The 27,110-nt window shown below is 45.5% G+C and overlaps 1 protein-coding gene across 1 annotated transcript; it reads right to left on the bottom strand.

The window, feature by feature from the left end:
* Nucleotides 1-4,954: 4,954 nt before the first annotated feature.
* On the bottom strand, nucleotides 4,955-11,326 carry LOC101765127 (putative disease resistance protein RGA3). Its single transcript, XM_004963213.3, has 3 exons — nucleotides 10,194-11,326; nucleotides 6,059-9,537; nucleotides 4,955-5,205 (listed from the first exon to the last, which is right to left on the bottom strand). Exons 1-3 carry the CDS (start codon nucleotides 11,012-11,014, stop codon nucleotides 5,186-5,188), a joined length of 4,320 nt encoding a protein of 1,439 aa, XP_004963270.1. The 5' UTR covers nucleotides 11,015-11,326; the 3' UTR covers nucleotides 4,955-5,185.
* Between the last annotated feature and the right edge of the window lie 15,784 nt (nucleotides 11,327-27,110).

The following is a 27,110-nucleotide window of genomic DNA, read 5'->3' as shown; positions in this document are numbered from 1 at the left end:
TGGTGGACCAATATCACATCAACAACAGGGATCCCGTATAAAGCGAGCAGAAGCCTAACCCTGTGGGAAATATGGAATGAGCAAAACTCCCGAATCTTCCGCCACCAGGGTTCCCCGACGACATCACTAATGGCAAAAATCAAATCCACAGCTAACATGTGGCTAGCAGCGGGAGCGAGAGGCCTAGCGGCCCTTCTTTCGTAAACACAACTCTCTGGATGCCTCCCCGTCTTTTTTCCTTTTCCTCTCTTTCCCGTCTTTTTCCCGGTCCGCCGGTTGTAACCCCCCTATATTAATGAAATAGGCACACTCTCGTGCCCTTTTCCTTTCAAAAAAAAAATTAACGGTGTGCCATGCAGTAGCAAGTAGTAGGTGCATCCCATCTAGTGCTTTCCAACCCTATCACAAGGATCTTGTACTACACAATACTCTAAATTTAAAGCACTATTCTATATCCCTGTATATACCACTGTATGTACACCATAGGCATTTTTCAGCAGTTGAGTCATATATAGAATCCTGCCCTACATCAGAAGATGCATCATGCAACAGCGTGCCTAAAATCAGCACAAGGCACCACCGTACCAGCCAGGACGGACTCATAGAATCCAAATTGCAAAAGCTGCTTGACATGAAAATTAAGTTGCATTATTGATCATAGATGAAATAGATAGGCATGGGAAGTATCGGGAAATTCTGTGAAACGAAATCGTGGAGCTGAGCCACAGTTTTGATGGTTCGTGTAAAATAGAAGATTGGGCCCGTTTTCTGCGTTAAGCGTGGACTTCCCAATTGTTTTTCCTACAACTGACAAATCTCTAACATACGTACTCCTACACCAATTTGTAAAATCAATGATTCCATTTTGCGTTTGTTTTTTATTGTTGGTGTGAAAAATCTCAATCGGTCCATCATTAATTATTTTAGTTTGAACTTACATGGTAAATGCTCACATGCCTATATTTGAATTCCTCTAGCATTCGTGACCTCATGAGATAATACCAAATCGGCATATGTTGCCGGTCGGTAGAGCACCTCTACCGTTAAGTTTTTTTTCGTGATCGTGCCTTAGCACCTCTAGCGTTAAGTCAGTATTACTGATTTCAATCACACACCAACCTCTCTTTTAGCAAATTCAGAAGGAACCCTGCATATATAGTTTCTATTTTTCCATTGTAGTTTCATTTATTAGGATTGAGAACTTAGATGTTGAACTTGTGAATAAATATGTATAAGAACAACATGAGAGAGAGAGAGAGAGAGAGAGAGAGAGAGAGAGATCCCTGGCCCACTTTCATTGAGTGGGATGCACGGTGTTTCCTGGCCCACAAGGAGCTTGTGTACATGACTCTGCTAGCTTACATCCCTATATATACCATAGAATACACCGTATGCATTATTCAGCAGTAGTCTGAGTCTTGCCATTCTTCTTTTTTGTGCTAGGCCTGGATGAGATAGGAAGAGAATAATCTAATCCACTACGTTCCAACTACGTACAAAAAGCTAGTATTGACGCATCAGATCAGAAGATACACATCCCGTGCTTTAAAAATTATTCAGCACAAGCCACCACGGGCATTGCAGAATCCAAAAGTTGCTTGCCAGGGGAAATTAAAAGTTGATCGTGCATAAAAAATAGATAGGCATAGGATGTATCGGGAAATTATGTAAAACAAGATGGAGGAATCTGGCAATTGCAATGATTATCATGTTCTCGTAAATGTAGTAGTAGTGTTTCCGTCCAAAGTAATTAAAACAGAAACACTGATGTCCTTCTCTATGACATGCACTGTCGCAGCCTTCTTGAATTCTACTACAAGGTTGGACCCGTGTGGTGTCAAGAGTGGAAGCCAAATAAAAAATAAAAATAAACACGCTGCCAGATTAGAGCTCAATTTAGGCCTTGTTTGACCGGCTTTGACCGGGCTTATGGGCTTCAGCTCCTGTAGCGCGCAGCTGGAGGAGTCCTATGAGAGGGAGGGAGAGGAGGAAGAAAAGAAGCTCTGTGCTATACTATAGTGATGCTGCAAGAAAATGTCAGGAGGAGTCGGAGTCCCACGGAGCTACACCAAACTGACCCTTAGTATGATTCATATCTCAAATTTAACCACAGTACCCACTTCATATTATTATTGTGGTTAGCATAAGTGCAAACGTGTACAAGGAAAATTATATGCTCGCGCAAAGGCGCGGTAAACATGTAGAGTAACCTTAATAATTCCCCTGTAAAAATTACAAGTAATTTATATACTGCATGCATGCTAATAAGCGAGGGCTGCAGAGACGCAAGCCACGACGAGCGGCACCACGACGTTGGCCGCGGCCACGCTCCCCCACCCTCCCGCCGGCGCCGCCCCCCAGTAGAGCGGGCCGGTGTACCCGTACGTTCCGGGGCCGTACCCGCCGGGCCCGCCGAACCAGCCGTACCCGCCGCCGCCGCAGCACACGTCGCCGGGCCCGCCGAACCCGAGGCCGTGGCCGTCGAACCCGAGGCTGGACGCGCTGGGCAGCTCGTCGGGCGTCGGCACCGGCAGCGCCGACGCCACCTCCGCCGCGGGATTGTACGGCTCGCCGCCACCGGGGTGAGGCAGCGGAAACTTCTTCGACGCCGTGTCCGCGGCGGTGGTGGCGGTGGCGGAAGACGCCGCGGGTGTCGCAGGCGGTGAGGAGGAGGATGGTAGCAGCGCCGCCGCGGCGGGTGTGGCAGTGACGACAGTGGACGTCGGGACTGCTGCGGGTGAGTCCACCGTCGGCGCCGGCGTACCTGCATGCATGTAGGCACCACATTTTAGTCGTCATCGGTGAACACTAGATGTCTAGACGCAGCGGCGCGGCGACACGTTACTTGCCTGTAGCTGCCGCGGTCGGCAGCGCCGCCGCCGCCGACGACGACGACGCCGGCTGCGTGGCGGTGTCGGCTGCCATGTCCGCCGATCGGCAGAAGCGCGAAGGACGCCCATAACGCCGCCGCTCTGACGAGGGCGACGAGGGTCGACGACGACCTTGCGAGCTCGGCAGCCATTAATACCGTACAGTGGAATAATGGATCAACAATCCGGCTGCATGCGCTGGACCTACACGTGTGGTGACGACGAGCGATGAGGAAGAACGAGGACTACGTGTGCTGTGATATATATCGCCGGAAAAAGAATGATGGCAGGCCGGGTAGACGAGAAAGGAAGGGTTGGCTACGTAGTAGTAGTGGGTGGGTGGATCGGTAGCTCCATCCATCCATCACTTTGATCAGCAGGTCAGGTCAGATTCGGTTGATCTAGCAAGTCAAGTCCACTGGTTGGTGGACAAATCATCTCTTTCTGTCCCTGCTGATGTTTGGAATTGCTGGGCCGGCCGGCTGGAAATAAACTGATGGGCTTCTCTACATTGGGCTGGCTTGGCTGGAAACCTCGAGGTGGGCCGCAGCTCTTTCGCAAGACTTTTTTTTTAACCTTCCAATATTCGAGATTCGTGATGGGCCTCGCAATCCCCCGCCGGGACGGAGCACAGCGATGACGGCAGCGGCCAGCGCCAGGGAGGAGAAGCCGAACCAATAAGGGGGGCTCTGTGCAATCCGTTCATCGCCTCATCGGCGCGCGTAGCGCGATCGTTGGTCGTTCTGGGAGCAAGGACATGTAGGCGGGCAGCGCCTGGAACGAGGCGGCGCTCCGGCGAGCCGGGACACCAAGCAGAGGAAGCGCCTGTACGCACATCTGACTCGGTCGTCTCCGACCTCGGGAGCCACATGGCGGAGGTCGCCGGCAGCCTACCTGCTGCTGTATCGTCGCCGAGCCTTGCCGAAGAACGCGTCCGTCTGCGGCGAGGACGGTCTGGGCCGTCGTGAGCGCCCGCCGCTGGGCATCGTCGGCAGCAGGGCCGGCTCTAGGGGAGGGCAGGCCGTGCGACCGCCCGGGGCCCACGAAGCCGATGGAGCCATACAGATAGTTAGTATATATAATTTGATTGGTGCATTTTGTTTCGACCTTTTTAAATGGCACGTGCAACTGCTGCCTGTCTTCCATCCGTGCTAATTTGGGCCTACCAAATTGCTTGCCAGGGCTGCCAAATATGCTTGCCCATGCCGTCGCGGATTCCGATTCGATCAGAGCATCACGCGATCAGAGCGAGCTAGGCCTGCAAAATTGCGTCCTGACGCCTGACGCCCTGACTCTGTGTCTCCGACTCTCCGTATGCCTGCGTCGTATACGCCCCTGAGTCCTGGCTCCATGCCGCCGCCCGCCACCGATCTGATCGTTGCCTCATCGCGCGGGTCAGCGCCTTAGCGGATGCAGGAGGCGATCAGGCGAGCCCTGCGTCTCAGCGTTTGGACTCTGGAGCGCCGAGCGCCGCATCAGACCGTCAAGGCATCAGGGTTGGATTGCCGAGCGCTGCTTCTGCCTTCTGAAGCAGTGGAGCACGTCTTGATCGCTTGGAGCACCGAGCACGTCAAAGGCGAGCGCTTCCATCTTTGTTTTCTTCTACATCAATTTTGTTAAAAAGCAATTATCTAATTAATATTATTTTAGATCAACTATGTCATAAAAAAGATTGAATGGCTTGGCTACGTGCAGCATTGCGAATGATGTTTTGAACAACATTAATCTTGATACCTTTCTTGAAGATTTTACATCAAGAAATGCCCGAAGTCGGATTTTTACAAAGCACCGAAGCATTATATTTTTATTTGAGATGATCATAATGGTTATTGTTTTTACTTTTTTTGTTACACTATTTTTATGTTTTATGAGCTATATATATTGCAAACTAATTTTTAGTATTTGTACCGTATACTTAAGTTTTTATATTAAAAATTAGTTCAACGAAACCTTATTTTCATCCTTGTTCCTTATTTTCTATTTGTTTATTCTATATTCTCATTTCATATTTGTTTCCTTTACGTATAGTAGTTCTAATACGCTAATATATATTTATCTTTAATATAACATTTGAGATACTAATATATATATATATTGCTTGTACTTCATTCATACGTATTATGTATACCCATATATGAATAATATTACACATATATAGACATATTGTGCATACACATATCGTATTTATTATTCCGAAACCAACTCCTTAGGGTGCATCAGATTTGATCGGTCATTATAAAACTCCCTCGCAGGAATTGTGACCTCGTCCATATAGTTGTTCTTGTATTCCCCTGAAAACTTCGGTCTCGAGGAGTTTATCCTTCCTGGTCATTATCTGTATCATTGGCAAATGAATTAGAAATACTTAATCTAAATTTTTTGAACAATTGAAACTTTTTTGAAGTATAAGCAAATGAATTAAAATACTTAATCTAATTGGTACCACACAGTAGGCTCCTGGGACCTTTTATTTAGTCCGCATTTTGTCCTTTAGACAACAAAATTCAATTAAATTGACAAGTAAAAACCTTTGTTGGCAACTTGGCATCTCTATTTGGGGTGTAACATTAGGGAAATAGAAAAATATCAGTTCAATGCAAATTGAAAACAATCTATAGTCGTGTTCTTAATTGTCCAAGTGTGGAGGGATCACTTGGTTTTTTTTTTAATTTCGTATTGCGCAAGTGCTGAAACCAGCAAGCCACCACGACAACTGCATGAAAAGTAACTATGTGGGACACTCTTCATGCTTTTTTAGTGATTGCTGAGTTCTTTCCACTATTCCTTGTCAATAATTTCTGGGCACAGTTCACACCTAGCTATAGTCTATAGACGCAAATACTAGTAGCAGTTCACAGAATAAAGATGAACTGAAGACAGAAGTGGAGGACCAAAGATAATCTATTTTGCCTTACATATCATTCTCGTTAAGCAGCTTCTTTAGTAGTCATATCTATTCAGAAATTCAAAATGGATAATTTAAGTAATACAACTCGACGTGATTATACCAAGGCACCAAAATTCTGTGGTCGTGTGCTGCACCTTTCTCTAATGTAAAAATAATCACACCACGTCATTCAAACTACTGCATGGATGCTTTAAGACGAATGGTATATATATTTCTAGAAAGCATGAGCAGATTTATGCATTCAAACTATGGTGAAATGACAAATGAGTTTGGTGGGTACCTTCGTAACGAGCATCCAAATATTTACGAATGAGGTTGTCCGGTCTCTTCTTCAGGGATGAAGGAAGCGACTGTATACCTGGACATGATGTAATTTGAAGATGACGGAGAGATGAGTATGCTTGTGGCCCATCGGGCAAGGATGCCAGGCTTTTGCAATCTTTCAGACTGAGGCGTTCCAGGGTTGAAAACTCTCCCAAGCAAGATTCCAGTGATCTCAACTCTGGGCATCCCCAAATATCTAGTGTTCGGAGTCCATCCAGCTGGCCTGATAGGAGTTGGAGTTTGCCACACTCACGAATAAGTATTTCCCTGAGGGATGGGGGAAGGTTGAGAACCTCTGACAAGCTTTCGCACCGCCATATTCTTAGATATTCAAGACATGGAAGTAGTAAGTGATCCTGGGCCGATGATGACAGCTTCGGTGCAGCGCTGGGCCCTTGATTGAATGTTGGCTCGTCCTGTTGCTCTCCGAATATGGACTTAAGCTTGGGGCAGCGGCGCAAATCCATCGTCTCGAGAGATGCGGGGACGTTGAAGACCTCTACCAGACTTCCACAATCCTGTATGTCTAGAGACTTGAGACGGGGCAGAACTTGGGTCCTTTCTGATATTGGTTGGCCAGGAGCAGCTTTCGCGTACCCAATCAGACCACTGCAGTTCCAAATGGTAAGGTGCCTCAAGGATACCAAGCTCTGGAACTCTTTTTCCGGCCAGTAGACAAGCGCATGGTTGATCTTCATTGTCAAACGTTGGAGCTGGACAAAACATGTCCATAGTGCCAGTGGACTTGAGGGGAACAGAAAGTTGCAGCCGCTTAGCTCCAGATCTGTCAGAGGGTATTTATTATTGGCGTCCACCAGCTCAAAGGCACCATGCACAGTTGGTAAAGTAGTTTCTGTGTCTTCGACTGATAACACCAGTTCGGACAATGAGTTAATAACTGTAGGCACAATTATTGCTGTCAGTTGGCTGCCATATATTTCTAATACACGGAGCTTTGGTGCTTCTATCACCCTCGGTAGAGTTGTCAACTTGGGACATTTCTCAACAAACAGAGTCTCAAGGTCAGGGAATCTCTGATCTTCCGTCATCCCCAAGCTCTTAAAACTATCTAAGTAACATAACTGGAGCTTCTTTAAGTTTGGGAATGTTGACCATGCTGTAACACCACTATGGTCAAATGATACTCCCTGAGATGTAGCTGATGGTAATGCTGCCAGTTCGGGGCACTTTTCGATTGATAACTCTTCAAGATTTGGAAATATTGTATCTCCTTGATCTGCTTCCGTTGCCTCCCAGCTCTGAAAGTTGTCCAACCAAAACAATGTTAGTACCTTCAGTGCTGGAAAGGATGATCGTGCCTTTCCATAATCTCCACCACACAATGTTGTCCCAAGCTCCAAGTCTTGTGATTTTAGCACCTTCGGTGCTGCTCCGAGCTCAGGCCCCTCTGGCAGTGCTGTCAACTCTTTACATCTGTAAATTGATAAACTTTCAAGCTGAGGAAATATTATCTGCAGCCCTTGAGTTGCTTCAGCAGCGCCCCCCCACCTCTGAAACTTTGCTAAGCATTTTAATTCGAGTTCCTTCAGGACTGGAAATGCCGACCAAAGCTTCCTCTCGTCTTGCTCCTTGTAATCTCCACAGCACGATCCTCCGAGAAGTGCTGGCCCTGGTAATGCTGTAACCTTTCCACAATTTGTAATAAACAATTTCTCAAGTTGAGGAAACATTATCTGTTCTCCTTGGACCCAGTTTACTTCACACCATCTATCAAATTCCGGCAGGTCTTCCAGCGTAAGCTCCTTCAGATTAGGAAAGTGAAAGAATGTACCACCACTGCACAAGCTTTCCAGCTTTTTCAATCTTTCCAGACGAAGAACTTGTAGAGCTGGTACACTCTCAAGTGGAGGAAGCTTATTGGACTTGTTACAGTCAGAAAGATGAAGCTCCACCATTTTTGGCCGCGTACCCACCCATGTTGGGAAACTGGTTCCTTGGTAATACTTTAACCTCAGAGCCTCTAGTCCAGGAGGAGCTTCCAGACCCTCCAGCACCTTATGACAATGTTGTTTCTCCCCCTCACTACGTGTCCACGTTAATGACAATGCCCTGAGCTCCTTTTTATTTCCAAGATTGGCCTGTTTTGCATCTGCTGCTTTTGTCACATTTTCGAGTTGACTAAGCAGTAGTGGACCACCAAGGTTGTTTAAATGCTGCAGCTCTGCAATACTACTGCAATCAGGGCCTGCACCCACTACGAAATTTGTAAGTGTTTGCAGGGAAGTGAGATGTCCAACCTCTGGTGGCATGCGCTTCAACTCCTTACATCCGTGAGTGTAGAGGTGACGGAGGGCAGTCATGTACTTTATTCCCTTTGGAAGCCGGCCAAGTTTGCGACAGTGCGCAACATTCAGCGTTTGCAGATTGTACAAAATGCTGATATCTTCCGGAAGTGCCACTATATCACTACCCGAGATATCAAGATACCTCAAGAGATGTAGCTGCTTTGGTTTCAGTAGGATTGTGCTCTTATCCTGCCAAAGTCCCAATGCACGCAGAGAGCTGTATTTTGCGAGATGCTGCAGGGAATTTCCTATGCGCTGACCACATAGTAGTGTTTGCATAGCTGGAGACCTTATATTCAGAGAATCATTCAAAACGGCCTCTGGCTTCTCACATGATAACAATATATGACGACAAGTGTTCTGAAGAAACTCATCACTCTGCTTTGGCTTCTCAGTTATGGTAGCAACTTCTTTGCCCATGACAGAAAGTGCCACATCGTGCATAAGATCATGGATTTTACATGTACTTGTAGAGAAATACCAATACACGGAATCATATCTTTCCCCTTTGACTTGCTTCACATCTTGAAAGAATGACTTTGAGACCAGCTCACTGAAAATCTGTTTACCAATTGTTTCATGATGAGCATCTTTTTGTTCGGGAATAAAGTCATTTGCCATCCATAGTTGGATCAGCATTTCCACGTCAATCTCATGGTCCTTGGGAAACACAGCACAGAAAGCGAAGCACTGCTTCATGTGTGATGGCAGGTCATCGTAACTGAGCTTGAGAATAGGCAGGATTTGATCGTCCTTGTTATGGGCGATGCTTTTGCTAAGCACAGCCTTCCATTCTTCCGTTGTCTTGCCACGTAGTACAGATCCTAGTGCCTTCGCTGCCAATGGAGACCCTGCACATCTCTCAACAACGTCATCAACCAAGCCAGCTAAATCAGCTGGTTTTCTCTCTTGCGAAATGAATGCTTTAGCCTCAATAATTTCCTTGATGAATTTATTGTCCAAACGTGCAATGCCATGTTCTTTATCTATACCCATGAGTTGAGCTATTTCTTTATCACGGGTTGTCGTTAGTATGGCGCTACCAACATCACCATGTTTAAGACAAGCATTCAGCTTGTTCCACTTGTTATCATCCTTATTCCAGACGTCGTCCAATACAAGAAGATACCTGTTACAAATAATCATGTCATTAGTGCGTTTCTATTTGTGTACGTCTTTTTCTTAAGTTATGTGAATGCCACCAGAGGAAGCGTAAATGGTATGTGAGATGTGCAAGTTCCGTGCATATCTAGAGGGCAACTTGCCAGTGGTGAGGCGTTGTTGTCTTCTTGATTTCAATGCTGGGGCCTCAAAACAAGAGGCGTCGTTAGCTTTTGCAGCTCCTTAGCATGAGTTGAGGGAGCAGAAAAAGATGAAATGTTTTTTTCCTGCTAACCTTTTGAAGATCTATTCACTTAAAATTTTTGATCAAATGATCCTAAAATTTTCTATTCACGTGTGAATGTTCAAGATCGGATGTTTTTCCTTAATTAAAAAAAATGTTGGATGTTGCCTTCTGTGTACGACTTGACATGATGTGTGCGTGTACATTTTTCATAGTTTCTTCAAGTGTACGAAGTTCACTAGCACTAGCAATTAAAAGTGTATGCGGATCTAAGTTTGAAGTTGAATTTTGTGTATGTAGTTTGCATGTGCTTTACTTATCCTTTCAATTACGTGTTATTCTCAAGGGTAATGCACATATTTTGAGCGTGTGTGAGGAAAAAAAACCAGTGTGCGTGTTTGAGATGAGTGAATCAACATCAAATTAAATTCTAAAAGTACCTCTTTCCAGCGAGTTCTCTCTGAAGCTTCTGCAAGGCATTCTCCAGGTTGCTCTCAGAAGCGTTGCAGATCTTGTTGGCAAGGTTACAAACATCGAAATCATCTGACACGCAGACCCACTTCATTAGTTGGTGGAAATGCTTCTTCACTTCAGGGTCATTAAAGATGAGCTGAGCTAGGGTGGTCTTGCCCAACCCACCCATCCCCACAATGGGAACGACCATTGGATCCTTATTGTTAGCTTGTTCTTTGACCAACATTCTAACAATCTTTTGCTTCTCTTCATCTCTGGATCTGCTGACAATCTCTGGATCAACCATGGTGGAGTCATTCTCACGCAGATAATTTATCTGAACCTGCGCTTGTGGCTGTTTGTCGAACCCAAAGTCGTGCATATGCTTGACAAGGGCATCAATATCACGCACAATCTTGCAAAGCTTGTTGCCCATCCTGTAATGGAACATGATGCGGTTGTGAGTGGGAAAGAGTTTTACTGCATCCATGCCGAGCTTGATGTAGCGCCCCTCTTTCTTGGCTTGACGACGGAGGGCCTCATAGTTGAATTCATCGAAGACTTGGATGGCCTCGTACGCCGCCACCTTAAGCTCCTGAAGCCAGGGTCTGATTGCTTCTCTGGAGGTTGCCTGCTTCTCTGCGTCAGTGATCCTTTCCAGGATGGCCGGCAGCATGACCTTGAGCTTCTTGTGCTGCTCCTCCATGCCCTCCATGACCTTGTACTGGTCCAGGAGGTAGCTGGACGCCTTCTCCTTCACCAGAGACAGCAGTGGCCCGACCACCATGCTGCCCACAAGCTCGGCCATTGGAGCAGTCAGAGCTCACGAGAACGCACGCTGAGAAATGAGAAGACACTTTGGAGTGGAGAAGAGGATGGTCTGCGGAAGCGCTTTGGAGGTAAATGGAGACAACCGCCAAGCACTGACCTTCTTGGGTGCCTAGGCTGACAGAGCAGCAGTAGCAGAGGCGGGGCAGTAGCGGTCGCAGCGGAGGGGCCGGCGGCGTACGGGAAGAGAAGATGGAGAAGAGGATATGTTTCTGCAAGACTTGCAATGGCAGAAGGAGAAGACTAGCATGGAAGACTTGTGCTCAGCTCACACCAGGAGCCATAAAATAAGCAAAGGATCAGAAGATGATAGACAAGTCCAAGCTATTTTTATAAGCTGATGACGACAGGTGTGGATGCTGTTGGCTGTGCTTGTGAAGCTGCAGTGTTTCTGTTCACATCTTAAGGTAATACTCCTACTTAATAGTCACATCCTGGTTTAGTTATGCTAATGATGGATTGATCACTGAACAAACGTGTTTACCGGTGCACAGTGTTCAGGTAGCCATGTGTGTTCAAAGACCATATAAATGTTCTGCATTCTGGAGCAGCCTTTTGCATTTCCTGGGTTGCGCTCACAGGGAAAAAGCGATACCATTTATCTATTGGTCGAGTCACATTCTTCCATTTCTTCCTCTCCAATTATAGCGATTGGACTCTTGGTGAACGAAACAAATGGGCCCGATGACTTGACAATAATGATGTGTACGGTGTACCTACCACTTTTATTTCGTCGACAAGGTCTCTTGAATTTATTTTATAAAATTATTAACGTGTTAAAATTTAACTAGTGCCTCACCTTTTCAAAATTGCAGGATTTGCTCGGTTCCTCGAGCTAAAATTTAGCTCCTATCACATCGAATGTTTAGATACTAATTAGGAGTATTAAACATTTAGACTAATTACAAAGCCAATTGCAGCTAATTAATTCGCGAGACGAATCTATTAAGTCTAATTAATTCATGATTACCAGGTTGCTAATCCGAAGCAAGACAGTAAGATCATTGATATATCATGTGCGCTGTTAGAAAAAAAAAGATTTTAAGTTTGAGGACATAACAAATAGAAAAGCTCAATAAAGCCCAAATTGCAAACGAAAATACATAAATATAAAAAGCAATTTTCATGTTCACCGTCACAACACAGTTGAACAGCCACGGAATATTCAAGAGGCAATAATAGAATGCAGGAATCAGTCACTCTCTGTACCAGCTGCACGAGTCACAATCCTTGTTTAGTTGGCCAAATTGGGAGGTGCTAAATTACTGTGCTGGCACTGTAGCATACTGTAGCGTTTCGTTTGTATTTATGAATTATTGTCAAACATTGACTAATTAGGCTCAATAGATTCGTCTCGCAAAGTAACAAAACTGTGCAATTAGTTTTTAATTTCATCTACATTTAGTACTCCATGCATGTATCGCAAGTTTGATGTGATGAGGAATCTTCTTTTTGCATAGTGCCAAAGTTGGGAGTTGGAGGTGAAGTCATGTCAAGAAGGCTCCAAATTTCATCATCATGCATGGATGTTGCGGATGAATTTCGTTGATCTCGTCAAATGGCGAAAGCGAAACAGGAGGGGGAAAAAACATCGTCGTGTAGGCTTTACACATGTGCTGCTTTACAGAAGATTAACGAAGGGATTAGGTCTCAAATCATGATTCAGTCCAGCATTACTGGTCTATAGGTACAGCGAAGCAAAAGGACTGAAACAATAATCGGCGAAGGATCATGATGAAGCAGATGTGGCCTCATTATTGCTCCCAGCGTCCTTGCTGAGGGAGAGCCGTCAACAACAGCGGGTCTACATGCATGTGCTGCCTTGTCACTAGTAGGTCCCATGGCAGTACTAACAACAGTGTTGCGTTGTCAGCGTGCGAGGACTTCCGGCGCCACTTCTGTGGACGGTAGTATCGTCGACAGCATCATTACGGCTTTAAATTTGAGTAATATCATCGAAAGCCCTGATCATTACGGCTTTAATAGAAAATAATATCATCACGGCTTTCCATGTGCATTCTACAATGACCACGAGGGTACAGCCTGGTTCACGCCCGTTGTTCAGACTTCTGTGGACGGTAGTGCCTGATTAGGGCGAGCCAATGAGCTGGCATATGCATGTGTGGCCTTGTCACGTACCTCAACGTTGCAGGTGTTGCACGGTCACTGTCACATACGATCAATCATATAACAAATAAGCCCTTCTTTACTTCCCTCCAAAATCCCAACTTTAACACTATGTAAAAAAAGATTCCCCATCACATCAAACTTGCGGTACATGTATGGAGTACTAAATATAGATAAAATCAAAAACTAATTGCACATTTTTATTGTACTTTGCGAGACGAATCTTTTGAGCCTAATTAGCCAATGTTTGGATAATAATTCACAAATACAAACAAAATACTACATTGCGCATTTATGGCAAAATGCCAATTTTGCCACTCCTAAATTGGGAACTAAACAAGGCCTAAAATAGAAAGCTAAGGACATCTTTAAAAAGGAATCTCCAAACGTGGGAATAGGAAAAACGTAGGAACGGAGTTACGTGATATTTGCAATCCTATAAAAATTGATAATGTAGAAAAATTTGTAATTGTGTGTTTGGATGCAACGTAGGAAAAACAAAGAAACGAGAAGAGAGATAGACACAAAGAAGAGTTTCCAAGAGGTTAGACCTCATGTTAGATTTTCTCCAAAATTCCTATGGATTAAACCATTCCATATGAATTTTGAAGGATTAAAAGGTTAGCCAATCCTTTGTTCCAAAGGGACACATGAGAAAAATTCCTATAGAATTCAAATCCTACAAAATTTCTACATGTATCCTATATTCCAAAGGAGGTCTAAGAGGAGTCGGGCTCCATGCGAGAGATTGGGCTCGGATGAGAGGTTTGAAGGAGGAAGGAAGGGAAGAGTAAGAAAAATCTTGAGCTCGAATACTAGACAACACACATCTAACATCTCTTAAAACCAGACAAATTAACCCCTTTTACCTAGTCAAAGCAGTTTAGTGATTTTATTGACGTACCAATAGGTCTAGCATGTTATAATTGACCTCAGCAGCTCACCAATTGGCATTCTTTTTGGACGTTCAGAGCCAACTAACAAGATAACATGGAGATACGGATGGACAAGTCGACTATATATATTTTTTGAACACAAACTTGATTTTATTAGATTACCTGTATTATAAAATACTTATTGTAAAGCATATTGTTTATACTATTGACTGAAATGATATTGCTCTTCCCCTTTGATGCCTGTTGTAAAACTGATTTTTTTTCAGCTAATTATTCTATCTTCACCTAACACTTGGTTGCAACTTCACCTACCAGAACGATAGGTGTTGTCGCTTCGGTGTATTGTAGTGATCAGGTAGTGTAGAGATATTTTGTGTAGTGATCAAATTGTACATGTAGAGAGACTTTTGTATTTATAGAATTGTACAGCCGCACGAAACGCAAAGCCACCTGGATGTAGAGCCACCAAGTGTCGGTGATGCACAGGCAGCCACCAGCACCAGGTCGGGGCGACCGCCCCGCACGCGCACCCTTGTCGTCGATCCCACCACCGGGGCTCCGCGCACCCGGGCGTCATCCCTGCTGCCACACTGCACGGTCCTGCAGAAATAAACAGGCCAAAGGCAAATGAGTGAATGACACAATCAAAATTGATCCGGAGACAGGTAAGATTGTTGATTTCATCAAGTTTGATGTGGGTAATGTTGTCACGGTCACTAGACTGGTCAGGTTGCTATAATAAAAGAATAGGGAGAAGCACAAGGGCAATTATGAGATCCTCCATGTGGAGGATGCCTTGGTCTTGCTGAAAGCAAATATGACTAGGAAATTATAGATTGATTACGGAGGTGCATAGCACGTACACATATATAGACAAGGGTCCTAGGGTTAGGAGCCTTACCTATTCTACGAGAAAACCCTGGCGGCTAGCTCTTGATCTGGCACAATAGGCGCCTATCAGGGGGAGCCATGCGCATGGGCCTAGCCGGGCTAGGGTCCAATTACACACATTCTAACACGCCCCTGCAGTCTAATCGCTGGTGCCACGAATGTTTAGACTGGACCTAAATTCTGTAAAAATAGAAGACGACAACCCCTTGGTGAAGACATCGGCGTATTAGGACGATGTGGGAACATGTAGTACACGAACGTCACCCACAGCGACGCGCTCCTGAATGAAGTGAAGATCGATCTCGATATGTTTGGTGTGCTGATGCTGAACCAGATTGGAGGACATGTAGACCGCGTTGATGTTGTCGCAATAGACCAAGGAGGTGCGGTGAAGTGGGGGCATGGAGCTCTTGAAGTAGCTGGCATAGCCAGGTAGCTTCGGCGACGGCATTGGCCACAACACGGTACTCAGCTTTGGCGAGACGGTGGGCTGACGCTTTGAGGACCAAGAGATCAGGTTGTCGCCGAGGAAGACCACATAACCGGAAGTGGATTTGCGTGTGTCAGGATAGCCCGCCCAATCAGCATCAGAGCATACCACCAGAAGTGGACGCCACGGGAGAGGAAGAACGTGCGAGCGCTAGAGTTGTCAAACTCATGACCGTTCTCGCACTGGACGACCTTAATGGTGGCGCCGAACTGTGTAAGCACGTAGGAAAAGAAATTAGCAAGAGTATCAAATGTGTCAGATTTCAGCCTTAGAGGAAAAGTTCTAGAAAAGTGAGAGCAAGCATTGAGAACAATTAAATAATATTTAAAACCTGAGATGCTAGGAATAGGTGATGTCCAGAGATCACAATGAATAAGATCAAAATTCCTGGAAGCTCAAGAGGAGGACACTCGAAAGGGAAGACGAGTGTGTAGTTCGAGCTGACATGCATGGCAGAGAGATGAGCTAATGTCTTTATTACATGAAGGTAAAATTAGCGCAAGACGGGCGAGGGCTTCCTGCCTAGGATGGCCGAGACGATGGTGCCAGACCGTGGAGGTGACGCCAGCAGTAAGAGTAGCAGCAGCAGGGAGGTGCAGGGGGTATAGCGGACCCGAACTATTGCACCTGACAATCACATTCCTGGATCGAAGATCCTTCACAGAACAACCAGACAAATCAAATTCAACTGAGCAATTGTTATCGATGGTAAATTGGCGAATGGAAATAAGATTCTTAATAAGGTTGGGTAAAACAAGAACATTATTAAGATGTTAAGGACCCGGATGAACATCTGCGCTAGTGGAGGTGACAAGAAGTAAAGAACTGTCACCGACAACAATAGCTGATGGAAAAGGGTACCGCTGGGTGAAATTATGCGAGAAGGAATGAGCATCGGAGGTCATGTGGGAGGTAGCACCTGAATCGAAGTACCACTTGTGCTGCTGCGGCTGGTTTAGCGTCATAGTGTTGAAGGTGGAGGCGAGGGATTGCTAATCCCACGATGGTGTGCTGGTGGCGGTGCCGGCGATGGAGAGCTGGTACGGCACCTGCTGTAGAGCCTATGCCTAGGCGGCCTAGTATGCCTGAGCCTGCGCCTGGGCCGCCTGCAATTGGGCAGCCTACAGCTGGGCAGCCTGGAACTGGGCTACCTGGAGTGCCTGGAGCTGCGCCTGCTGGGCTAGCGTGGCATGGAGAACTGGGCCAGCATGGCGTGGGGTGCCCCGGGCTGCGGAGCGCATGTACCGGGCCACATCTGGATGGCCCCAGTCCACGGGTTCTGGAAGGAGAGCTAGGGAGTGACGTTGGAGGGGCCCTGGGGGGCGCCCTGCTTGGTGCCGCTGGAGGGGCGTTGGCTGACACCGACGCTGTTACTACCGCTGCCGGAGTTGCCACCCTTGGAGTTGCAGCTACCGGAGTTACGTTTGTTGTGACGAGTCTTGGAGGAGCCACCCCCAGAATGGGGCTACTGCGAGGCCTGGGGCGGCCGGGCTGATGTGGAGGCGCTCGGGGTAGCAGCGAGAAGAGCGGTGGAGGGCTCCGAGGACGGCTACGTGAAGGTGAGTTCCTCGAGCAGCAGATCATTCCGAGCCTCCAGGAACATTGAGAACGGGCGAGCACGACGAAGGTGAAGACCGATGGTGGCGTACTTGGAGTTGAGGCCGCGGATGACGTTGAGGATGAGGGATCGGTAAGTGACAGGCTCACCGAGCTCGCCGGCATCAGCCATGGCCTTCAGACGGCGGCAGTAGTCAGTGATGGATAGATCACCCTAGACGAAGGTGCAAAACTGGGCATCAAGGAGGAGGGCGCGTGTGTCGTGGTTGCCGAGGAACTGAGACTCGACGGCAAGCTAGACGGAGCGGGTAGTGGCGCCAGGCGTCATCACGGTGTCGGTGAGGTCGTTGGAGAGGGTGCCGTAGATCCAAGACCGAACGACGCAATCCATCCGCGCCTAGTCAGGGTGACCGGGGAGAGGACTGTCCTGAAGCACGTGGGCGTCGAGGGAGAACTTCTCGACGGTGAGCAGAAATTGCTCGCGCCAGCGGGCGTAGTTGGTGGAGGCGACGTCGAGGATGATCGGGATGAGGCTGCAGATGTTCTAAAGTGCAACAGGCTGGGCGTGCAGGTTCAGGACGGCGGCGACCTCGTGGAGCAGCATGGCGTCGTGGACAAAGGGGACGACATGATTCTTGTGGTCATCGTCATCGTTGTCAGGGTGAATGCTGGGTGGTGGATCAGCGGCCTTAGCGGCAGCGCGCTCCTCGACAGCAAGGGCCAGGGCGTCGCGGAGGTGGGCATCAGCGGCGTCGCGTTCCTGAGCCGCGGTAGCCGCCAGCTGCCCAGCCTGGACAGCGTGGGCGAGGGTGGCAGTGCGGGCAGCCTGCCGCTAGGCCTCCTCGGCGAGGTGTTGCTCCTCTGCCGTGGGCGATGTAGCGACTGGATCAGCGACAGGGTACGTGGAGCCAGCCATAGTGACGGCATGTGCTAGAAAAGCGGAAGCTAAATCGGGGTAGGAACCCGGACTCGTGATACCATGAAAGCAAATATGGCTAGGAAATTGTAGATTGATTATGGAGGTGCATAGCGTACACATATATAGGCAAGGGACAAGAAAGCCCTGGTGGCTGGCTCCTGATCTGGCGCAACAAGCGCCTGTCAGGGGGAGCCATGCGCATGGGCCTAGCCGGGCTGGGCCCAATTACACACATTCTAACACATGCCTTTGCCACCTATTTGGGCAATGTGCTCACAATTGGCAAGGGGAACAAACCATGGGTGAGTCTCCCCAAGGGTAAGGGTATTAAGCTCAGGAAAATTTAGGAGCAGAGAAAGCTGGACCCTGCTACTCAGCCTGCTGTGAATACTTAAGTAGTTTACATAGATTTGCTATAGAATAAGCCCAAATGGAAACATAGAGTGTGCCTTGCTTATGATTTTGCAGTTGATATGTATCCTTTGATTCTAGTTGTTAGTATTATTAAATTACTGTAGACACATCCTGTTGGAGCCCAAAAGTGGTAGGACTTGGAAAATCTGGTCAGGCCTGTTCAGACCGGTCTTCCAACCGGTCAGACCGGTTTGGTGAATGTTCTCAAAATGCAAATTTTACTTCACCATGGTGTAGCTGTCATCGAGACGATCAAAATGCATATATGGAACGTCCGATTTGGACTTCGGATGAGAGAGTTATGCCCTCGAAAAAATCAGCACCCTGTGCAGACAAGTCAGACCGGTTGACCCATCAGTCAGACTGGTTGGATCAAAGTACTCCAAATGAAGATTGGACTCTACCATTGTGTAGATCTTGTCGAGTAGATCAAGATTCATATATAAAACGTCCGATTTGGAGTTCGGATGAGGGAGATACGATCTTGGCAAAATCTGCACCCGAGCAGACCAGTCAGACCGGTTGCCCAGGCCGGTCTGACCAGTCTGGCTCTATGTAATCCGAGTAGGAGTTGTAATTTGGCACGATTTGTATTAGGATTTCGACTTCTACGTGGGGAAGACCTTCCCTCCCTATAAATATAAAGGGATTCGACCGGTTGAGGACATCCAACCTAGTCGACATAAACCAATCTATTATTTATCATTTTTTTTCCTTTATTCTTTTGCCCTAGCTTTTCCAATCTACCACTTGCTGTTCTTCCTTCGTCTCGACGAGGTTTGAAGGCGCTCTAGGTGGCCTGCCGATCCTAGAGCAACCCTGTATGCGCCTGCCCCCGACGGGATCCTTCCCGGGTGAACGTTCGAAGGTCTACCGTCGACCTACCCAACAACCGGTCAGACCAATCCCTATAACCGGTTAGACCGGCCTGCGTCGAGGTGCTGCCGCGAGCCCCTCCGTGCACCGCACGATCGTGTGCGTTCGTGTGTTGGCTCAAAAAAGTGTCAACACATCCTCATCCATATTTATGTCATCTACTATCAAGTCATGTCAGCAATTAGTTCGGTCCAATTCTGGATTTTATCATGTTTTCTAAGTGGTTTGGTTTGTTCGACTTTACCTTGTATGAATGTGTTCAAAGCTTTGTTTTTTGTTGAACAGCATCATGAGCGAATGACTTTATGTGTTTATCGAGTATTGTTTGTTTGTGAGAAGAAGGCAGTGACTGCACTTTGGTACATTTTACAATGCAATGCTCATACAAGTATGTATTCATTTTTTTCGTGAACACGCAGGAGAGCTGCGAATCTTTGTATTAAGCAGAAAAAAGACATACAACATGGCCTGCCGGGTGCACGCATACGGTTTAAGCTTACATTAACAGCTATTACATGAAACTCTTACAACGAATGGATAGAGAAGAGTAGATCCTCTATGAGATAGGCAACCCTGCTGTCCCTGGCCAGCCAAGTGCTGCCAGGTGTTTGGCGCCTGCCGCGCACTAGAGGTCCCCTTCAGTTGTGATCTCCTAGACTAGGCGCTCCACACTCTGCCTGCGAGCGGCCGAACGCTCGGTTGCAGGCATTGAATCCTTCCCTTTTTTGCAGCCACCAGTCAAGGAGGGACTGATTTTGTGTTGGAGCAATATTCAGCAAGTTCATTGAAGCGCTGATATGTTGCCACACCTGGAGAGTGTAGGAGCATCTGGATAGCAGGTGATTTGCCGTCTCTAACTCTTGATCACAAAGCACACAATCAGCCTGGTCTTGCAGTCCACGTTTTTGCCTCCTCGCTGCCGTCCACAACCTGTTCTTGATAGCCAACCACATGAAGAACTTAATTTTGAGAGGAACCCATACTTTCCAAATCAGCTTAGCTGCAGCGAATCTGACTGCATCTGACGGCAGTTCTGAAGAAGAAACGATATGCCGATTTCGCTGAATACTCTCCTTTGATGTTCCTGTTGGATTTTGGCCCATACATGGCCTAATCTGAAAATTCCAAAGCATGCACAACCTTTAGTCCCATATTGTTAATTCAAGGAGAGGTTACTTTGCTTAAATATGGGGGTCTTCTCTTTATGCAAAAAAGGTGCAAGTGAGAGAGAGAGGAGCCTGTTGCTACACGCACGCACATTTTTGCGTGAAAAATCGCGTGACTTGTGACTTGTGACTACTAATTTATGAGGCTGTTTGATGGGGGAAACTTATGTTGTATTGAGTCTATAACACCAGGAGACGTCCTGCACGGGATCTCCGAAACCACTGCCGCGAGACTCCTGCACGGGGCGACAATTAGGTTTTTGGGCAGCATCTACACGCGACCGCTTGGTGACTCTGCAACACCTACAACACGTTCGACTACGTTCTATGCGGAATTATTGAGTAATGTCCCTGCAACACCTTGTTCTAGTCAATATGCTGACTGTTTACATGTGTTGTATGCTTGCGTTAATTTTCATCTATGTGTTTTTCCTCCAAATAAAATCTGGAATGTTTTTTAGCCACTTTATTCCAACAGTTCCACTCATAACTGCTTTTACAGTGGTGAGCCTGCCTGCTTTGTTCATCAACGGAGCCTTCCATGTCGGAATACTTGCTGCAACTTTGTCAATTAAGGACTGAAAGTGCGACTTCTTGAGCCTGGTAACTGATAGGGGCAATCCTAAGTATTGGATGGGGAACACAGCGATCTGAGCTGGCAAGATGCCCTGGATGTTCTGAACTTGCTCAGCATTGCAAGCTATGGGAGCTATTAAGCTCTTGTGCAGGTTGGTGTGTAAACCTGATGTGCTGCCGAAGAAATTAAGAGTTTCTCTTATGGTTGTGATGTCCTGAACCTCAGGGGCAGCAAACAACACTACATCATCCGCATAAATGGAGCACTGATGATGTATTGCAGAATCAGTCGGAGGTTTGAGGACACCATTCTGCACTGCTTTCCTCAGGAGCCTGTGGAGCACCTCAATTGTGAGAATGAAGAGCATTGGGGACAAGGGATCCCCTTGTCTTAAGCCTCTTGCATTATGAATCACCGGCCCTGGAGAACCATTGAGCAATATTCTTGTTGTACCTGAGGAAACCAGGGTTGCCATCCAATTTCTCCACTTTAAACCAAACCCCATGGCTTGCAACAGCTGCAACAGGAAAGGCCAGCAGACACTGTCAAAGGCTTTGGAGATATCAAGTTTGATCAGTAGTGTAGGCTTCTTTTTCCTATGTAAGGTTCTAGCAGCCTATTCAACGAATTTAAAATTGTCATGGATAGATCTCTGCTTAATGAAAGCACTCTGGTTGACATCTATCAAAGCGCTGAGTTCAGGTGCTAATCTGTTTGATAACAGCTTTGCCAGGAGCTTCCCGAAACTGTGGATGAGACTGATTGGTCTATAATCTCCTCGTATTTTGGCATCCTGCCTCTTGGGCAATAAGGTGATCAAGGCTCCATTGAGTTTATGCAGTTGTGCCACTATGTTCCTATAGAATGCATCAAAGGCCGCCAGCACATCAGTTTTGATGATTGACCAGGCTGTCTTATAGAACTCAGCGATGAAGCCATCTGGGCCGGGCACTTTTTCATTTGGAAGATTCCAGATTGCATTCCAAATTTCCTCTTCGATGAAAGGAACCTCCAGGTGGCTTTAGTTTCTCGCCGTGAAACCCAACACAGATAAATTCACTATCTCAACTCTTTGCATAGCAGTGCCCAAAATAGCAGACAAGTGGCTGAACAAAACCTGCTCTTTTTCCTCATGTGAGATTGCCACACCTCCCTCATGCTCAAGCCTTGCAATAAATTTCTTTTTGGCCCTGTGGCCACATTGCAAATGGAAAAGTCTTGTGTTTGCATTCCCCTCCAGCTCTGAAGCTTTCTAGCAGTGTTTTTAAGCTTCATGTCAAGTTTTGTGAAAGGATCAGAGATGTGCGATGGGCACACCCAACCCTGTGCGACAGTTTCCAAGTAGCCAGGCAACTTGAGCCACCAAATCTAAAAATGGAAGCGTCTTTTGACCGAAAAGTTTGAGTTGGTGGTTAGCAGTAGGGGGCAATGGTCTGAAATATCAGAGGAGAGCGTCTGAAGGAAGGCAAAAGGGAACTTCATTTCCCAATCGAGAGGTTATTGGCCGCCGGGAAGATGTCCCTGAATGCCGCAAAATGGCACGGCTTCATTGTCGTGGTCAAGAATTTGTTGAAATCTTTGTCAGCTGCTGAGGTAGTTTGGTGCTCTTGGGTTAAGATGCCGAGTTTTTTCATGGTCAGAAGTTCCCCCTTCTTGGATGGACGGATCGCAGAGTTTAGCGCGTTAGTTGCCAGCCTTGTACTCCGTCTTGGCGTCTGTGCCGGAGGAGGAGCGGTGGGCTTAGGGGGCCCCGCAGCAAGGGGAGCTTGTAGTGCCAGTCGGACCGACGCAATGAACGCCTCAGTTCTTTTTTTTTTAGATAAAGGAAAGAATCCGGCCTCGGTCATCCACGAGTGGATGCCTGCAGCCAAACTAACACCACAAATACAGAAACTCAACACTTAGGCTGTTCTAGCAGTACTACCCTTGAAGACTCACAGTTCACTCCAAAGACAGGAACACTAACACGACTCCTAAGCACTAGATAGGACTCTAAGATCTTCTCCGGTGCCTAGATGAAATCCTGTTACTGAAGTATTCTTCGTCTGAAGTTCCAGCCATACTTATTGGAGAAGAATTCCAAGGCAGTGCCTTCGAGCCTGCTACAGTTGTTCTTCATTTCATTTTTCTCTTCCTCCATTGATAGCACCGCCCATGTTCTTGTCCAATAGGTCCCTCTGAAGATTACCTGCAAGAAGGAATTAGTGATCGTGCCTTTGAACAGTACATCGTTTCTGTTCAACCACATGGCCCAACAAAGAGCACCAGCTCCTATAATCATCTGGTTTCTAATCTTCCGAGGAAACCCTCTAGCCCAAGATCCCAGCATAAGGAACACTCGTCGGTGGTTGAATTCCAAACGAAAAGAAAACCGTACTCCATATGAATCTGGCAAGATTACAATCAAAGAAGAGATGTTGCACTGTCTCTTTTGATCTGCAGAAGCAACAATTGGTACTTCCCTGCCATCTCCTTTTAGTGAGGTTGTCCTTTGTTAAAATCACCCCTTTCTTTAAATACCATAAAAAGATCTTTATTTTTAATGGAAGTTTTAACTTCCAAGCAACACACATGGATGGTGTTCTTTCAGCTTGCATTATTTCTCTGTACATTGACTTCACTGAGAAAACTTTGTTTTTATTCATATTCCAAATAAATCTGTCTTCCTGCCTGTCTGTAGCATGACTTATAATATCAGCCACTAATTTTAGCCATTCTTCCAATCTGTGCCCTGTTAATGCTCTTCTGAAAGAAACATTTAGAGGGGCAGATCCACGTACTTTGGCTACGGTGTCATCTTTCCTTCTCACTATATTATACAGGGATGCATATCTTTCCCTCAAAGTTGTCTTTCCCATCCAAACGTCTTCCCAGAACCTAGTTTTTTCTCCATTGTGCACCTCAAATGTTCCCATTGATAGGAACTGATCCTTTATTTCCATGAGGCCCGCCCAGAAGTGTGAATCTCCCCTTTTCCTTGTCACTTGAGTTAGAGTCTTGTTCACCAAATATTTCTTTCTAAGCAAAGTTTGCCATACTCCCTCCTCATTTAGAAGTTTAAAAAACCACTTGCTTAGCAAGCACCTATTTAGAACCTCCACATTGGAGATACCCAAACCTCCTACATTCTTAGGTGCACAAAGGATACTCCATTTGGTCAACCTAAATTTCTTTTTGTGTTCATCACTTTGCCAGAAGAATCTAGATCTATAATAATCCAATCTTTTAAGAACACCTTTAGGTATTCTAAAAAAGGACATCATAAATATTGGTAAACTTGAGAGGACAGAATTTATCAGTACTAACCTGCCTCCCACTGACATTAATTTGCCCTTCCAGCTTGCTAATTTTTTCTGGAACCTTTCTTCAGTCATTTTCCAATCCTTTTTTGCAATTCTGCGATGCATCATTGGAATTCCAAGATATCTAAATGGTAGTGTTCCTTCCTTGCACCCAAATATCTCTACATAAACCTTAACTTGGTTTTTTGCCTCCCCAAAACAATACAATTCACTCTTATGGAAATTGATTTTGAGGCCTGAAAGTTTTTCAAAGGTACTTAGCACCAATTTCAAGTTTCTTGCCTGCTCTAAATCATTTTCCATGAAGATTATTGTGTCATCTGCGTACTGGAGGATAGATAATCCTTCATCTACGAGATGTGGCACTAGGCCCTTTATTTGGTTGCTATGTTTTGCTCTAGCAATAAGAACAGCCAACATGTCTGCTGCTATATTAAATAGCATTGGCGATAAGGGATCACCCTGTCTAAGACCTTTTTTTGTCTGGAAGAAATGTCCAATATCATCATTTACCTTTACCCCCACACTTCCCTTACTGACTATACTTTCTATCCACTCACACCATTTTGAGGAGAAGCCTTTCATTCTTAATGCCTGTTGAAGAAAAGACCAATTAACCTTATCATAGGCTTTCTCAAAGTCCAATTTGAGAATGATTCCATCTTGCTTTTTCCTGCTTAACTTATGTATAGTTTCATGAAGTACTACTACCCCTTCCATTATGTACCTCCCAGGCATAAAAGCAGTCTGTGATGGCCTGATGACTTTTTCAGCCACCAGAGAAAACCTATTGGCCATCACTTTTGTGAAGATTTTGAAACTGACATTTAACATACATATTGGTCTATACTGTTGGATCATTTTCACTTCCTGGAGTTTTGGGATTAGAGTTATTATCCCAAAGTTTAAACAATATAGTGGTAGATTACCTTTGTGGAAGTCTTCAAACATGGCCATTAGATCATCTTTAATGAGACTCCAGAATACTTGGTAAAACTCCACTGGGAATCCATCGGATTCCGGAGCTTTGTTATGCTTCATTTGAAAGATAGCTTCTCTGACCTCCTTTTCTGTGAATTTTTCAGTCAAGATTTCATTTTCTTCTCTTGATACTTGAGGGATATCCTCTGTCAAGGATTCGTTCATAGAACAAATGTTCCTTGATTGAGATCCAAATAGTTCTTTATAATATTTAGTTATGTAATTTTTAAGATTATCATCCCCTTCTATAATGCCCTCATCCTGTTCCAGTCTAAAGATTCTTGTTTTCCTGTGTTTGCCATTGGCTACCATATGAAAATATTTTGTGTTGTTATCTCCATTCAGTAGCTTATTGCTTTTTGCCCTTTGATACCATCTTATTTCTTCTTCTCTCAGGAGCTGAACTAGTGTATCTTGAATGCAATTCTTTAAATCACTTTCTTGCTGACTTAGCAGCTGTGATTCAGCCTTTTTATCTAGCTCATTTGCCCTTTTAAGTAGCTCCTGTTTTTCTTTTTTATACTTCCCGTTTAGGTTTTTAGCCCATCCTCTCAGAAATTGCCTTAACCTCCTAATCTTATTTTGCCATTTCTGTATAGGATTGGAACCTTTTCTTTCCTTACTCCACACATCAGCTACTATCTCAAGGAAATCTTTCCTCAAAAGCCAGCTCAGTTCAAACTTAAACATGTGTTGGTTCCTTCTCACCCCTTCCTGTCCAGTACTAAGCAATAAGGGTGTATGATCTGAGATTTCCCTGCTCAATGCATCAACCGTAGCTAAAGGAAATTTCTCTTCCCACTCTGTACTAACCAACACCCTATCCAATTTCTCATATGTTGGATTTTTTAAGGAACTAGCCCAAGTGTACTTTCTTCCTGACATATGTATCTCCTTTGAATTTAAGCTATCTATGATAGCGTTAAAAAGAAAGGGCCATTTGTCTTCGTACCTTTCATTGTTCTTTTCACTTGGGTTTCTTATGATGTTAAAATCTCCCCCAAGGACAATAGGAAGGTTCTCTTTTCTATAGGCCTGCACCATTTCGGTCAAGAAAGCTTCTTTAAAAGCTGGTTGTGCTGCTCCATAAACAGCCACCAACACAAACTGGAAATTATCTTTTCTTGTCCTTACTTTGAACTTCACATAAAAGTCTCCTTCATCAATACTACCAATGTCTAACTCATCTAGATCCACACCTAGGAGGATACCCCCTGATCTTCCATGTGGTTCAGTCCAATGCCAGATAAAGTTTTTCCCCCACACAAATTACTTAGAGTGGCTTAGGTAAAGTCTCTTTTTCCTGTTTCTAGTAGAGCAATGAAAGCTAAGTTCTGTTCTTTAGATGTTTCTAAAAGGAATCTTTTTTTAGCCAAGTCACTAAGACCTCTGCTGTTCCAGAAGATTCCTCTCATTTGGAAACCATATCGATATTGACTTTGGGTAGCCTGACCTTACAAGTCTTTCTCTTTCGTGACTTAGCACAAGACTTGTGATTACCCATCTTAGAGTAAAAATCCATGTAACTAAAATCATCGTCAAAAACCTCTTCCAAAAGTTCCCCACAAAGGTTCTGAATTTGACTACTTTCTATTTCTTCCCTCTCCTCCTCCATGTCACTGTACAGATTACTCTCATCTTGATTATCTACCTCTACAGGCAGATCTATGTCTCTCTTTTGTACTGTGAGAATTTCTTGTACTACCCTTTCCTTCTCTTTTTCACTCTCTCCCAACCTAACCCCTAGTTGACTAACATTACAGATAACATTATCTAAAGGAAAATGAAAGGAGACTTCAGTTTCATAATTACCTTCTTTGAGCTCCAGATTTTTCCTAGCAGCCATCTTCTCTGTCTTAGCAAGAATATGCTCATCTCCT

The sequence above is a fragment of the Setaria italica genome, chromosome III (genome assembly GCF_000263155.2).
Source record: "Setaria italica strain Yugu1 chromosome III, Setaria_italica_v2.0, whole genome shotgun sequence".
NCBI lineage: Eukaryota > Viridiplantae > Streptophyta > Magnoliopsida > Poales > Poaceae > Setaria > Setaria italica.
The sequence above is the reverse complement of the archived record's forward strand: the minus strand, read 5'-3'. Positions and strand labels throughout refer to the sequence as shown.